Source organism: Arctopsyche grandis, chromosome 8 (genome assembly GCF_051622035.1).
Source record: "Arctopsyche grandis isolate Sample6627 chromosome 8, ASM5162203v2, whole genome shotgun sequence".
Classification (NCBI taxonomy): Eukaryota; Metazoa; Arthropoda; class Insecta; order Trichoptera; family Hydropsychidae; genus Arctopsyche; species Arctopsyche grandis.
Window position 1 is genome coordinate 31783812 of NC_135362.1, and position 16194 is coordinate 31800005.

A 16194-nucleotide genomic window follows, 5' to 3' on the forward strand; every position below is an offset into this window, starting at 1 on the left:
TATTAAGTAATCATCCTATTTACTAAGGCATCCAATACCGGGATCCCGGGATCCCAGAGTTTTCTGGTAACGTGAATTCCGGTGCTGAGACTAGTCTCATACTACATAGATGTCTCAAACTAGTCTCATACTAGAATCATAATTTACTTTGGTCCAATATATATAAATAAATGGCATTATATTTATTAATAGCTCTGTTTAATATTACAATTATTCAGCTCACACTTAATATGCTTAATATAGTTGAACAAAAACATTAAATTGTGTGGTTGTTCAAACAAAATTAAATTCGGCAGAATATAAATAGTAGATTTTCATCAAAAATGAGCAAAAAAAATCAGTAAAACAAGTATTCATGTCATCATCATCTGTAGCCATTCGCCATCCATTGCTGGATGAAGGCCTTTCCAAGACGCTTCCACTCGTCTCTCATTCATCTCTCTCCACACATTTTCACGAATTCGTCTACCCATCTTCCCTGCCGTCTTCCTTTTACCCTTTTGCATTCTCTCGGGTACCATTCTAGCACCTCTTTTGTCCACTTTTCGTCCATTCTTCTAGCCACGTGGCCCGCCTATTTCCATTTCAATCTATTCACTTTATCTACGATGTCCACTACCCTTGTCATACTTCTCACCCACGTATTCCGCTTCCTATCTTTCCTCGTTATGCCGAGTATAAAGCGTTCCATACTTCAGAATGCATTGAACTTTGTGTAGCATATTAACGTTCAATGTCCAAGTTTCACATCCATACGAAATGGATGTGAAACGGTTTCACAACCATCGAAAAGCTTTTGTCTTCAAGCAAAGTATAATGATAAAAATAATAAATTATTTTTAAAAATAATAATGTCAATTTATGGCGGACGGTGAAGGAGTTCCATCCACCGAACATACAGAGATGAGCGGAAATGAGAAGATGCGGCAGCAAGCAAACAATTTGACGATACAAATACACGACAACGTAAGGAGGCCGCTCTCATCCTGAGAATGTCCTCAAAGCAAGGCACGAGACTTTCGTTATGCCGAGCATACAGAGTTCCATACTTCAGTGCATTGGACTTTGTGTATCATCTTGACGTCCAATGTCCAAGTTTCACATACATACGTCTTCACTGCCAAAACACATTAATTGAAGATCGAAAATCTTTGAGCTTGCAGAATTGTGCAGTAATTTTGCCAAATTCATGAAATTTGGAAATACATAAGATCTGAAAGTTCACGAATATATTCAGATTAAGAAAGTTAATTTAAATGTTTTATTATATACATATATTATATAAATATACAAGCCAGCAGCATAGCTCGGCCGTTAAGCTTCTGCTTAGCATCGAGAGGCGCCGGGTTCGATCCCATGAGCTGACCTCGATTGAAAATAATTTTTCTGAGTATATCTGTAGTGCTGCTGGTCAGACCTGGATATTTGTGACTCCAGGTCGATCATTTCCTATCAGAGTTTGCCAATTTTCTCTGATTTCATTGTTGAAACGGTTCCCGATTAAAAATTGGCTAAAATCCTTCCTACTTACTATGTCACCACTATTTGAGTATGATTAATGTACAATAAAATTTATGTACAATTCATAGATGTCTCGTTAATTTGCGGGTTTTTCAGTGTCTCGTAATTCAGTGAATTGTATGTATAATAAAAAAAAATGCTGAAATGTTTATAATTGGCCAGGAAGGCGCATTGGGGCTACCTGTAAGGCCTTCCTGGTATATACATATGTATGTAAGAAATAAATAAATAAATATGATGTTTTATACCGCATTGAATTTTGAATAATTTCGTTGACATTAAATAATATGACACTTCAAGATATTAACGATGTGACTTTCTATTTGGATCTGTTTTCCGATGGAATTTTCGCGGTAGATAATTAATTAAAATATTTTTATGGAAAGTTTGGTAATTCCTTTGTATCGTTAAAGAGCGGTCGTTAAACGAAGTTCACTATCAAAGTGTACTATTAATCCTTCACATGCGGAAGTATATTTCACATACTGAAATCACTCCCTTATTTTTATCTATATTTTACCCTTTCCGATTTATTATGCAACCTAAAATAAATTATTTATAAATATGTAACTTGAATGCTTCTGATCTAACTTTTTCAAAATTCTTTTAATTATTCCACATACAAATATATAATACGTACAATATTTCAACAATGGCATTTCAAGTGTAATTTTTATTACTTAAAAATAGTATATATTTTAATTCCAACATCGTGTAATGTCACTTTTAAAGTAACATAAAATTTTTCGTTAACCTGATGGACACCGTAAATGATATGTGACCTTTCCAAAAATATGTCAAGGAATAAATAATCAATGCACAAGAAGGTCCTAGAGATTAATTTTTATTTTTATTATTATTATTAAAATATTTTAATAAAAAAAGGTATTGTAAGTCGATTTGTAACTCATTGATGAATTTCGATCGAGTTTTTTCTCCTGCAGTAATATTGTAAAGGTTAAATAGTGATTAATTAAAAGCTATCAAAAAAAACCCACTCGCACATTCTAGCTTCCATTTTGATAGTTGAAAGCAACGTAATTGGAATTCTTATGTTACATGTCAGGTAGCATCAGGTGAAATGTGGACAGTTTCTCAGAAAAGGGCATTTTCAAAACATCGCACTTTCAGATAAAATGGATTTCACTATATATATATATATATATATATATATATATATATATATATATATATATATATATATATATATATATATATATATATATATATATATATATATATATATATATATATATATATATATATATATATATATATATATATATATATATATATATATATATATATATATATATATATATATATATATATATATATATATATATATATATATATATATATATATATACATATGTACTTGTAATATAAAAACATTATAATCTTCACAATTACAGAAAGTGTGATACTCTTTTATATAAATTAAGCAACAACATACATATATAATACGATTATATTTTCACTACAAATCATCCGATTAGAATTAAGCCATTTTAAATATACAATAAAATTTGAATTGTTTACAATCGGAATAAATTTCCAAGTTGAAAATCTCGTGGAAAATCAATTCAGCGTCGAAATGAATTTACGTGGAAACTAAAAAAAAAAACACACTGAATCGGAACGATTTGGAATTTTAACGCGTGATTGATTCGAAGGATTCTTTGAAATACAAGGAATGAACGAATTCTTTATTTATTTTTTTATTCATTATATGAAACATAATTATCAAAATTCATTATCTAATAAAAAGATAACATATACATATGTGAATATATATAATATATAATTTCGAAAGGGACTTTGCATATATGTAACCTTGGTTGGTTGGTTCGTAGACAACACATTCGATTTATATTTTTTTCGATTCATAGGCGCCAATTCGATTTTTTTCGATTCAAAGGATTCTGGTATACATATAATTTCGAAAATGACTTAGTACATATGTTTGTTTGTTCGTAACAGTCAATTTAATAAAAAAAATACAAATGAGTATTCAAATAAATCTATATAAAATAAAACTATTCAAAAAATTTAATAAAATGTTTACTATTAGATTATTCATGTTTAAGTGATTTATATTACAAATACCGAGCGTAGCCGGGTAAAACCACTAGTCGTATATATATAATTTTAACAGTTTGCTTTTAAAAAGTATACATACATACTGAAATTGGGCCTCAAAAAATCAATTGGACAAGATTTCGAAAAATCACAATATTATTTGATCGCCAAATATTGTGATGTGCAAATGTGTGCAACGCACACAGGCGGTCGAATGAAATGATAATCAAAAAAATTACAATATTCCTTAAAAAATACGAAACACAACATTGCACTTTTTAAAATGCATTTAGGTTACTTTGTTGTATACTTGTGGATTTCGGTTGCAAGTTACAACTTGTAACACACCCAAACTATAATTTGGGGAAATAACGGGATGACAGGTATAGCTTCGGTCCGCATAGAGCTATGTAGGTATTTTATCTTTGCGACTGCCAGATGTATTTATTTTTATTTTTTTTCTATTTTTAATTTACACTAAGAAAGAAGCCCTAACAAGTAACCCCAATGCGCCTTCCTGGCCAGAAACATTTTACATTTGATACAAATATGATTAGTATTATTCAAAGTACATAAATACATATCAATTATCCACAGCGACATCTATTGTCAAATTTGTAAATTTGCAGCATTTTATACAATTCAGCGAAATTCGAGATTGCTGAAAACTCTAGATTTTGGGAGAAAGTTGGTAAGATCGCCAATTTGTTGGAACCGTTTCAATGAAAATCAGATAAATTGGCAAACTCTGATGGGAAACGATCGACCTGGAGTCACAAATCCAAATTTATTTTTGTTAATATGATTTATATACATAAATGCCGATAAAATTAAAAAGCAGCCGATTTAAGTTTGCACACAGGAGGCCGAAATCCTAGGCGTGGCCCTGGGACTGTGTGATTATAGATTTCAACCCACTAGAACCAAATCTCTAATTTGTTTTTAATATCGAGTATATACAATATTATAATGTAAATTGTCGTTTCCGATATATGATTTACATATGATAGAAACTATAGCCATTAGTCAAGTTAACTCTTCATACATCCACATGTATTTCATTAATATTTAAACAATTTAATGGACATTTCTTAAGACCGAAATTTTATAATTGAATTGCGAACTAAGGTCACTAGGGGAAAGAGGTTTGTTTAACTCTTGCTTTCACTTAACTTTCTTAAGTAAGAGTCTCGTGAAGTACACAACGATCGACATTACGGTCTTGTAATAAAGATTGATTGGTAAAAATATCTCGGCTTTTACTAGACATTACCATTATCAGTTATTGTCGACGCTAAGGGTCAGAAACGAAATTAATGTTTCCGCGGGGGTCCTGAGCGGTTTGCCATGTTGACTCAGCGGGACATCTACATAAATAAATCGATACGCACAATATTAAAGCTTTTTCAAATCTGTGGACGAATCCTATCAAAATTCACTCTACAATTCAATTCCTGCCAAACCATTTCACAATAATTCAACGCCATTCCTATTGGGCGTTAATTATTTACCCTATGTGTTTTTTTTAAATACCTACATACTAATTTACCATCGTTTATTGTAAATAATAAAAAATAGAGATTGCTTATAATAAACTATAGTACGCATTATAAGTTTATTAGAATTAAAAGCCTTCTTTCATAAAAATAAAACATAAAAAATTTTAGACATGGTCGTCAGAAAAGTGCTGCGTGCCAAGACTGTCAATTGACCAAAATGTCATTGGCGTCCGGTCTAAATCTAATCATTCGATAAATCTATTGTTTCAACTCTTATGTGAGTTTATTTCGCCACAATATCTATATTTGCGTTATTTGTCACTTTTTAAACAAATTTTATTTCATTACATTGTATCCAAGCTTTGTTTTTAATAAGTCAACATTTTCTTTATTTACTCAATCTCCATAGATTGCTTATGTACTTAAAATAAAGTACTTCCCCGTCCAAAAACATTAGTCTGTATTGAATAATGGAAGTCTTGAAGACAGCCTTCTTCGATTATGTGACGGCACGAGGCAACGGCACGGACGTTGTCGAGCAATTCGTCCGTGCCGTACTGCACTTCAACTCTCAGTATGGCAGTGACATTAGCGTATCATACTCTGCGATGAATCTTTGCGGCAAACCTTCCAACTTCCCAGACTATGGTGATTTTCCACAATCACTTGTCACTGTAAGTTATCGGTCTTTGATACTGTCTTCTACTTTTGTTATCTTTTTCTTAATAATGTTTTGATTTTATTGAAGAGAACTTATGGAAAATGGTGGAATGAAGCTCCGTCGGCTCAAAAAGACTATCAACCGCAAAATAATGATACGATTGTTAGCAACGACTTTGTTGGTAAATATATAATAATAATATCACTAGTCTGCTTGTACTGTTTGTGTCAATGTGTGATTTTTTTTTTTTGATATTTTAAGAAATACTGTTTCAAACGGAAGTATATCCTACTGGGATACGTATATATGAAACTTATAATCCGGGTGCCGTTGTTAGAATATGGGCACATAGCCGAAGAGGTTGGGTGAAATTATGGGAAGGTGAACCGCAGATTGTCGGACACACATCCCGACTATTTAGACCGACTCTACGGAAAGCCAATTTTTCGACAAGGTATGCAAACATTCACACGTATAACAGTATTCTATTGTTAATTGCTATTAATTATTTAAATTTTTTACAGTATATTGAGATTAGAATTTAGTCAATTGCATTTAGAAGACTATACACAATTAGACGGTGTACTATTAGAAGGTACATTAAAATACAAAGGCAGCAATGACCCTTCTTTAAAACAGCTCAAAAATCAACCAGCAGGTAAAACATACGAATGTGAAGATGATTATTTAAAAAAAGGTATATTAATATCAATTTTTTATTGTCTAAATTAAAATAAGGTTGTGGCTATTTGCAGGTACTATATCTGCGACCGGCGCAAAGCCTTCTGCGCATGCGCGTGAACTGTCACTGTCAGCGTGTTTACCGTTAAAATTCTGTTTTAAACCTCTTAAAATTTAGTTCGAACTCGTAAAGTGACGTAGAGTAAAAAATATAATCAAAATTAGTTAATATTATCAATTGTTAGAAAATTATTATCATATACAACGTATAATACCTACATACAAGTACAAGCCGCGAACTAGCTAAATGATTTAAATATATTATAATGACGTGCGAAATTTATTTGCCTCATGTATAATGAACGATTGATTAAACAAGTCTAGCATACATTAAATGTAAGAAATTATAATCGGATTGTAAGTTCGCGCGCATGCGCAGAAGGCTTTGCGCCTGTCACAAATATAGTACCTGCAAATAGCCACAACCTTAAAATAAAGCGTGTTTATTGATTGTTTTGTTTATATTGATTGTTTTGTTTTCATTATAGACGATCTTGCGGCATTCATAATGTCTTTAGGTCTTCATAATGATTTGATTACAGAATGGAAAGAGTTTTCTAAAACTTTACCTGCCGAGTCTTTAGTTATGGGACTTTTTCATCCATTGCCGGTAGGTTAATACATTAGTATATTTAGCTTATCTATGTACATAGTAAGAATAGATGAAGTTTTGTGATCATGCCAAAATTCGAACTCGAGATTTTGACAGAATCACTGATCACGTTTTCATGATATAGAAATAATGTGTGTGTGTGTGTGTGTGTGTATTTTGGGGATTTTTTAAACACCATTAGTCCTATCAAACTGAAACTTAGTATCGGTTACTGAAATACTAATCGATACGACGTAGATTTTTTTCCAAATTTTAGGTCTACCGGAAATGGTACCTCTCCTTATAGGTGTTCTCTTTTTTTTAAGTGTTTGAATTTAAGTATCTCCCAAACCACTAACTGAATCGGACTAAATTTTTTTTACATGTGATAGAAATAATAATCTTTATAACCTTATATTTTTTTAATATTTTTATCTGAACCGGAAGTAGTACTTTTACTCTCGAGAATCGAGGCTTTTTATGTTTTTCTCAGAAACCTAAAAGTGTATTGAACTGAAATTTCATATCTAGAAGTTTAAGCTTAATACCAAGTTATATATTAAATTTGGTAAGCATCCGTCAACCGGAAGTGGCAGTTTACTCTTGTTCAATTTTTCTTTCACTATTTTTTTCGACTCTTTAAATACGTGTGCTCTACACGAGAAAATTCACGTATAATCCTTGTATCAATGTGATGAAAATAAAAAAAAATCATCAAATTTAATTAACCGGAAGTGGGATTTTTTCCTCTTAGAAAAGTCAAAAATGTTGTGAAAACACGATTTTTTCCACACTGCTAAACTTATCAAGTTGAAAGTTTATATTTTTATTCTTTATGTACTAACTTAGAGTTGATAAAGTTTTGGCTAGAATTCATAAACCCGAAGTAGTATGTTTGTGAATTATTCCATGAGCATTTTGTCGTGTGAGCGTAATGTTGCGTGAGCGTTATGTCATTGAGTCATATAGTCCCGTTGATTATTTGGCTAGAATTCGTAAACCTGAAGTAGTATGTTTGTGAATTATTCCGTGAGCATTTTGTCATGTGAGCGTAATGTTGCGTGAGCGTTATGTCATTGAGTCATATAGTCCCGTTATTTGGCTAGAATTCGTAAACCTGAAGTAGTATGTTTTTTTAAAACAATATTTAATTATTTTATTTTGAGTTTTTATATTATTTCTTTTTAATTGATATTTATCTTTATAATAATGTGATGTAATAAAAAAATCGGTGCTACTTTAGTATGCGGTCTACCTTAGCATGCGATCTACCCTTGAATCGCAGTCGACTATTTTTTTTTGTATTTGTATCATAGCAACGAAATGTTTATTACAACTTTAGTTTTTTCCTGCCGCCCCATAATGTTGTCGAAGCATTTCTATCAAAATATCAAATACATATCTCGTAACCAAATCTTAAATGAATAGGGCCAACCTGAACTTAACCTAACCTATTCTGACCCTTAAATAAATAGGTGTTGGCTGCTAGGATATGTTTTTTTTTGTGAAAATATTGATGAAAACTTATAGAAAAGATATCTTAGCAGCCAACACCTATTTATTTAAGGGTCAGGATAGGTTAGGTTAAGTTAAGGCTGGCACTATTAATTTAAGATTGGGTTGTTAGGGTCGGTATTTTTCAGTCTCAGTGTCACACGCGAGAACTGGGACAGTGAGACCGCATATTAAAGTAAAAACGTGAGGGTAGATCGCATACTAAAGTAGATATGTGAAGCTAGACCGCATACTAAAGTAGCACCAAACAATCGAACAACCGGTAAAACTTTTGTTTTGTGTAAGTTTCCTTATAGTTGCGCTCAATTTGTTTCGAAAACGCTCTCATAGCCGGTATGTGTGAACGTGTGTGTATGTTTCATTATCGAATTTTGCTTTTTTAACCTTTTTATATTCCTCAAATACATATGTAGATAAAGTCGTGGGTTGGAATTTTTTTCACATAATAATTAATTTAATTTGCAGGACGAAACGGTCATCAAAATATTTAGCTATTTAGACTTACGATCTCTGTGTAGGTGTGCTCAAGTAAATAAGACTTTTTATAGACTCGCATCTGATCCACTCCTGTTTAGGTCAGTCAATTTGAAACCATACTGGCATTGCATTGATGAATCTGTAAGTTTATTTCTATTAATATATTTCAAAATGAATGGATTTCAATTTGTTTAATGATGATTTTTTTTTTAAGGTAATATACACACTGTCAAACAAAGCAACGTTATTGCAAAAGATTGACCTTTCGTGGTATGGTTGTGAAAAAGTTCCGAGCTATGGTTGCTTTTTGCAGTAATACGATTTTATTATCACATTTTGATTTAACGATTTCGAAAGTATATGTTTAAAAATGTGTTTTATTTATTTTTAAGGCTGATGCAATTCTGTGGATCTACTCTTACCCATCTGAGACTGAACGCTTGTAGATTCGTTGACCATCCAATAATAAATTGTATTTCAGATAATTGTCCCAACTTGCGAGGTTAATTCATGAAATTCAATTGTCACTTTATATATATATGCTTATTTTTTTTTTAATTGAAATCGAACTATATTATTATTTGTGTAATATTTCAGAACTTTCACTCAATAGCTGTCGGTATATTTCTGTAGCGGGATTTGTTCCTTTGATTTCATTGAAAAAACTAACTAGACTAGAGTTGTATAGGACGAAAATAGATCCACAAGTACTTCTGTGCATTATTCGACAAAACAAAGGCCTACGCCATCTTAACCTTGGTATGATTTAAGGTCTATTCATACTGACACAGCACAGCCCGGCAAGTAGCGAGTGCTCGCGTACTGACAAAAGTGCGCATGCGCATATGAATATTTTCGGAAACGTTAATTATGAAACTGTACGAAATCCTTAATCCCAAAAACCAAACAATTATAGGGATAGGCTCTTTATGTTCATTGAATTCGTATCAAGTATTGCATATCAAATTATGTACTTCTTTGATTCAGATGCTAGGTGTTCGATTTATAATCTTTTTAATATAGCGAAACAATTTAAATATTTCAAAGTAAGTTGACAACACCTGCCTCGATATTCGATTCGATTGCGGAGCATTTATTCAAGCATTACAATTTTTCATGTTCCCAAAACATTTTTTATACTTCGATTTTTTAGTTGAGAACACCTGCCTCGATATCGGATTTGAGTGCGTAATACTTAATTAACCATTATATATAATTTCGAAAGAGACTTTGTATGTATGTTTGTTTGGTTCGCAGAATCCGCGACGTTCAATTTAATAAAAAAGTAAATGAATATTCAAATACATTTAAATAAAATAAAAGTATTCAAATAAATTTACTCAAATGTTTACTATTAGATTAGCCATGTTTAAGCGGTTTATATTATAAAAACAGAGCAGAGAATTTATATTGGAAAAACTTTCCGAACATAGATTTTATTGTATTCTATTTACATATTTCAAAAACCTTACAATCGTTTTATAATAGTAATGTTGATAAAATGATTAAAAATAAAACGAAGTCTTGAATGATGAAATGAACATATATTAACTACAAAAAGATAATATCATATAGTTCCGTTGATTATTTTTATATTTTATTTATTTATCTGTGATAGGATAGTGTGTTAAGTCGTCACAATGCGTTTAATTGAGTTTTGGAATAATTATTGTGTACGTATGAATTATTCCGTGAGCATTTTGTCGCGTGAGCGTAATGTTGCGTGAGCGTTCCCGTTGATTATTTTAACATATATGTATGTAAAAGAATTTACAGTTAAAACCAATTAAAAAAATAATTGTAACTGAACGAAAATTCTTATTAATTAAAAAAATCTTATAATAAACTCTGTAATTTGTGAATAAATTGGTTTGTATATATTTTATTTATTTATCTGTGATAGGATAGTGTGTTAATTCGTCACGATGCGTTTAATTAAGTTTTGGAATAATTGTTGTGTAAAAAATAACGTTTTTGTATGTACGAATTACGTGAGCGTTTTGTCCCGTGAGATTAATGTCGCGTGAGCGTTATGTCGTTGAGTGTTAGGTCCGTGAGCGATTTGTCGCGGAACCGTAATGTATATGTAAGCCGATTTTGCCTTGCACTCAGCCAAAACTTGTCTGAAAATGTGCTGCTGTATAGTGTGAATAGAAGTAGTCTTCTCCGTGCACTGCTGTGCCGGGCTGTTTTGGCCATATAGTATGAATAGACTTTCATTATTCTATTTTTTTGACTCTTTTGTATTAATATAATCAAATTTCAAACTGAACACATTATATTATAGGATCTTGTGTTTATTTAACCTCAATGGATGAAGTTGCGATAGAAATTGGTCAAAATTGTCCTGATTTAATTTCCATCGATTTATGGAAGAATTATTCACTAACTCCTACTGGTATAAAAGCTTTAGCGAAATGCACCAAACTAGAAGAAGTTGACTTTGGGTGGTGGTGTGTGTTCATTTAATATTGAAATATATATATATGTATATTATTATTCAGTAATATTGTAATTTAATAAATATTCTTGTCGCAGTCTTCAGGCAGCTGTTTCCGGCGATTGGGTAGTGGAATTGGCTAAATCTTGTCCAAATTTGAAAAAAATATTCATGGGTGCGTTGAGGACGATTTCTGACAGAGATTTAAGACCCATCAGTAAACTGTGCCCCAATTTGGAACAGTTGGATATATTTGGGTCTGCCATTACTGCCGATGTGTGCGAACTGTATGTAAAATTTGATTAATACGTAATTTTTTTTATCAATTTCTACAAATAGTATATATTAAGTACTTATAATATCACTATATTTTTAGATTGCTGATGAATTGTAAAAAATTAAGACTGATAGATATCAATTTTTGCGAGCAAATACCGGAATTTCAGGTTTTTATTTTGTAATTTTATCTCTATTTTTTAATATAATACCAATTTGTTTATTTTAATATTTTTTCTTTAAATAAAGGTGGTTGTCTGGAGGCAACTATATCCTTCGGTTACTATAAAAAAATGTTTTGTGGCCGAACAAAACGATGTGGTAGGTGCTTGATATTAGTGTCGCTTAAATACACAAATAATTTGAAATACTCCAAAATTAAAGTAAGTCATTTTTTTTCCAAAAACAACTGTGATATTGGCGGTCAAATTATTTATTTAAATGTATTATATTATATTATAGCGTTTGAATGTAGAAACTATTGAAATTTTAGAAATTATTGTTGAATAATTCAATGTATTTATGCCGTTAAACATGAATTTTCTCGATATCTAATAAATAATGAGAATCTCAAATGAATTTTCATAATATCAAATGCAATATGAGTACGATAAAATTTATTAGTGTATAATGCTTTTGTTTACCGGTTTTAGTATTACAAATATTATATCTCTATTTTTATAAAATTCTTAGTTTACTTTTCTTGCATTTATTAAATAAAACTTATTTTAAAAAAATAGACACCTGTGTTTGATTGAAAATAATTAATTTTTTATTTGAAGCCTAATTGATTAATTATATTATAAAATATAATTTACAAACATGTATTTAATATTGATATACCATGTCCTTAATCTTCGTGTGTTCATTCATTTACAATTTCGACTGTGGAGCAAGTCGTGACTGTAACAAAGATTTAATTGATTTTATATTACACTTATAAGTTGAAAATAATCAATAGTTATGTTAATTCAGATAAATACAAATAAATACCTTAGATCCAACATGAATGGCAAGGTGCATATCGTCGTCTCTGGTAGAAATAGAGATTTGAGCCCTGCCATCACCTCCAACGGTAATAGTTTTACCAGTGCAACCATTTCCAGATTTGGATCCAGAAATGATGTCACAATACTGTCCGGCCGGAAGGCAAGTCTACGAAGATATTCAATTTTTATTATAGTAATCTATACACTAGCGTTTTGGCACGTATTGAGGCTTGTAATATTCACCTGGAGAGATTGATTGAGATCACCGCCATCGTTATTGAAAGCAATGAATCCTTTTCCTCCCCTGCAGAAAGCGATTTGGTTGCTTCCGTTGTCCCACCAATCGTTGACATTGGTTCCTTTGACTGCATTCCTAAAACCAACCATCTGGTAGATTTGTCTCCATCTGTGTTCGCACACCCATCCGTTGCCGCAAGAACCATCCTAAAATATCACCCAGTCTAAGAACTTTCATTCAAAATAAAGTGATAATAACGAAATTATTATGTAAACGATACTTACAGCGTTGAAAGATGGTGATTGAGTATTACCGTTTCCGTCTTGTGGTGGACCTGCGTCTGTATCGGTGAATGCAAAACTGCTCATGATACGTGGTTCCCCGTAAGTGTGAGCCAACGCGAATGCTACAGCACCCTAAAATCAACGACTCAATAAATGAATTCAATACATACATACATATGTTTCAAATTTAATTCACAATTTACATACTTTGTATTGCTTCGATTGTTTGTAAGTGAGAATGTCAGCACCTCCGGCTCCGTGACCTCTTTGATTGTCATGATTGTCGACAAACACCAATCCGTCACCTTGGGGTAACATTCCCCATGCTGGACCCCAATTGACCAAAAACTTCAATTGATTTCTTCCTCGGAAAGCTTTTCCAATTTCAGCGCTGAACTGAGACAATTGTCTATCAAAATACTATTCCAATGTATAAATGTTTTGAATGATTCAGTGATACGCATATTACTTACTTTGAATTCAGTTACAACGGCCATAGGTGAGTATTCCAATTTAGAAATTGCTTCACCACCAAGATCGATCACCTCTTGGAAAATGTAAGGCCTTGCACCAGATGGGAATCCATGATTTGTGTTCAAATTCTTGACTCTGTCATAGATGACCTTCAAATCTCCAGGCCACATATGCTTAGCAGCGTCAATCCTATAGAACATTGCAGATTATTTTAACGCATTCATACTAGATTATGTATTCATATATGTAAGTATTATTTAATTTACCTAAATCCAGCGACTCCGAGATCTACCAAATGGTTGAAATAGTCGACGATTTTTCCTCTTACGTATTCAGAACCTTGGTTCAAATCGTGAAGACCGACCAATTCACAATTTCTGACCTGTAATATAATTGCATTAATATTGAGATATTATTCTATTTTATTTGATATTTTTGTATTGTATATATTTAAATAATACCTGGTTGGGATCGTTGTAGTTGGTGATTGTGCAAATTGGGGAGTTGAAGTCTGGTGGACCGAATGGTACTCCTGGATATTGCCTCTGACTAGTTTGAGAGACGGTTCCAGCGGTTCCCATTGTGCCACCTCCACCCGTCATATGATTAATGACACCGTCGATGTATATTCTTTACAAAAAATATATATTATTTCAATTTTAATGAGTTGATATAAGTAAAATATTGAGTATTGAAACTTTCTGTTATACCTTACTCCAACCGCATTGCATCGTTTGACCATGTTGGCGAAAGCAGCTTCATCTCCTGATCTTGTACCGAGTTTATACGAGCATGGTTGGTACCGTTCCCACCATGGCCTGTTTCCTATTACAAGGTTTTCAGATGGTGGAGATACCTATATTAATTAAAATAATACATAGTTAATTTTGAAATGAAATATTATACACTAATACCATATAAATGCTCAAAAATTTTCATCATAAATGTACCTGAACTCCAGCAAATCCATTTGGAGCAAGGAAATTCTCACATTCACTAGCAATATCATTCCATTTCCATTCAAAAAGATGTACCATCACAGATCTCTCACCCCAATAGTAGGGATTTTTATGTGACAAGGCGCTACCGGCCATCGCCAAGAACATCAAGACGAAAAGTTTCATCTTATCAGAGTCTTAAAATAATGCAATTATGTATTAGTATTATACTAACAGATCTTTGGAATAAAATAATACACATTTTATATTTTCAAGAGGAAATTTGGTATTACCTTATGTATGTACGTTCTAGTTATTATAGATATAATGTTTCCGACAGCAATAATTTATACTGTATTGCAAAGTGAGGAGTATATGAATCGTTTAAATACCTTTTCATCAGTATAGGATGATACAAATAATGTGACGTTTATAGATTGTTTCTCGTATCTATTAACTGTACAATGACATTATCATGTTGATTGAGATCTTGAAGCCTATTTACATTTAAATCAGATCGATCTTCTTTGGATACGGTAATGGTTGTACCAAAAATATATAAAATGTGTATAAAATGTGCTTAAGAAAATGCATGAATAAGAATTCAATGAAATTTCATTGATCTTTAGTATCATTTTCTGTCTCCTGTTTATGTATCTCCTTATAGCTTTATGCCTATAAAATAATATCATAATGTATGCACATGTGAGAAACTATAATTTAAAAATATAAATAAATAAACTTGTTCTTATTTTTCATTTTAAAAACGTCCATAATATTTTCAAAAATACACACAAAAAGAATATACGTATTACAAAATGAAGAAACTATCTTTTTCCTTTTGTTTTTGTATCTCAAATGTATACACATTGTTAATATTGCGAATCAACTTTGGAATGCCCTTAAATTATATAATTTTAACTTATTTTATAAATAAACAATGTGTTTTTTATTGTGAACATCGCATTTATGACATCAAGCTTACTTAAAATGTAACTTTTTCTCATTACTTACAAAAAAATTCGGGTGTGACCAACCCATGACTTTATCTATGTATTTGAGGAATATAAGAAGGTTACAAAACAAAATTCGATATTGAACTGATGACTATGATAGCGATACAAATTGAGCGCAAATGTATGGAAACTTGCACAAAACAAAAGTTCTACTTCCGGTTGTCTGATTTTGTTCAAATTTTTTTTATTACTAAAAATCGCTATCAGTATCATACACATTAAATATCAAGAAAATAAAAATAATTTTATAGGTCAAAATAAAATAATGAAATATTGTTTTAAAAAAAAATACTACTTCCGGTTTACGAATTCTGACCAAAGCCCTACCAGCTCTAAGTTAGTACATAAAGGATTGAAATATAAATTTTCAGCTTAATACGTTCAGGGGTGCGGACAGAGTAGTGGGCACAACATTTTTGACCTTTCTACGAGGGAAAAATTCCCACTTCCG

The 16194-nt window shown here is 31.6% G+C and overlaps 2 protein-coding genes across 3 annotated transcripts; one reads left to right on the forward strand and one right to left on the reverse strand.

The window, feature by feature from the left end:
- Positions 1–5278: 5278 nt before the first annotated feature.
- Fbxl4 (F box and leucine-rich-repeat gene 4) lies at positions 5279–12535 on the forward strand. 2 transcript variants are annotated; one of them, XM_077437146.1, is made up of 14 exons: positions 5279–5379; positions 5512–5776; positions 5851–5944; positions 6025–6217; positions 6288–6460; positions 6993–7114; positions 9077–9229; positions 9303–9400; positions 9481–9590; positions 9686–9847; positions 11376–11541; positions 11627–11815; positions 11905–11974; positions 12054–12535. In XM_077437146.1, exons 2-14 carry the CDS (start codon positions 5573–5575, stop codon positions 12135–12137), a joined length of 1818 nt encoding a protein of 605 aa, XP_077293272.1. In that variant the 5' UTR covers positions 5279–5379; positions 5512–5572; the 3' UTR covers positions 12138–12535. The 2 variants fall into 2 exon arrangements, with proteins under 2 accessions (XP_077293272.1, XP_077293273.1); XM_077437147.1 differs by having other exon boundaries at positions 5282–5379; positions 6288–6421.
- LOC143916182 (alpha-amylase 1-like) lies at positions 12224–15152 on the reverse strand. The gene is made up of 11 exons (XM_077437148.1): positions 15021–15152; positions 14740–14924; positions 14500–14645; positions 14251–14419; positions 14056–14171; positions 13789–13978; positions 13523–13711; positions 13316–13447; positions 13037–13237; positions 12798–12959; positions 12224–12707 (listed from the first exon to the last, which is right to left on the reverse strand). Exons 2-11 carry the CDS (start codon positions 14911–14913, stop codon positions 12678–12680), a joined length of 1509 nt encoding a protein of 502 aa, XP_077293274.1. The 5' UTR covers positions 14914–14924; positions 15021–15152; the 3' UTR covers positions 12224–12677.
- Positions 15153–16194: the final 1042 nt, after the last annotated feature.

What these genes read in the sequence shown, in the direction of transcription:
- Fbxl4 (XM_077437146.1), top strand. Translation starts at nt 5,573, where the DNA reads ATGGAAGTCTTGAAGACAGCCTTCTTCGATTATGTGACGGCACGAGGC. An exon ending in GGCATTGCATTGATGAATCT is followed by an intron (nt 9,230 to 9,302) that starts GTAAGTTTATTT and finishes TTTTTTTTTAAG; the next exon opens with GTAATATACACACTGTCAAA. An exon ending in CCTACGCCATCTTAACCTTG is followed by an intron (nt 9,848 to 11,375) that starts GTATGATTTAAG and finishes ATTATATTATAG; the next exon opens with GATCTTGTGTTTATTTAACC.
- LOC143916182 (XM_077437148.1), bottom strand. Translation starts at nt 14,913, where the DNA reads ATGAAACTTTTCGTCTTGATGTTCTTGGCGATGGCCGGTAGCGCCTTG. An exon ending in ACTACAACGATCCCAACCAG is followed by an intron (nt 14,172 to 14,250) that starts GTATTATTTAAA and finishes ATTATATTACAG; the next exon opens with GTCAGAAATTGTGAATTGGT. An exon ending in CTCGGAGTCGCTGGATTTAG is followed by an intron (nt 13,979 to 14,055) that starts GTAAATTAAATA and finishes AATGTTCTATAG; the next exon opens with GATTGACGCTGCTAAGCATA.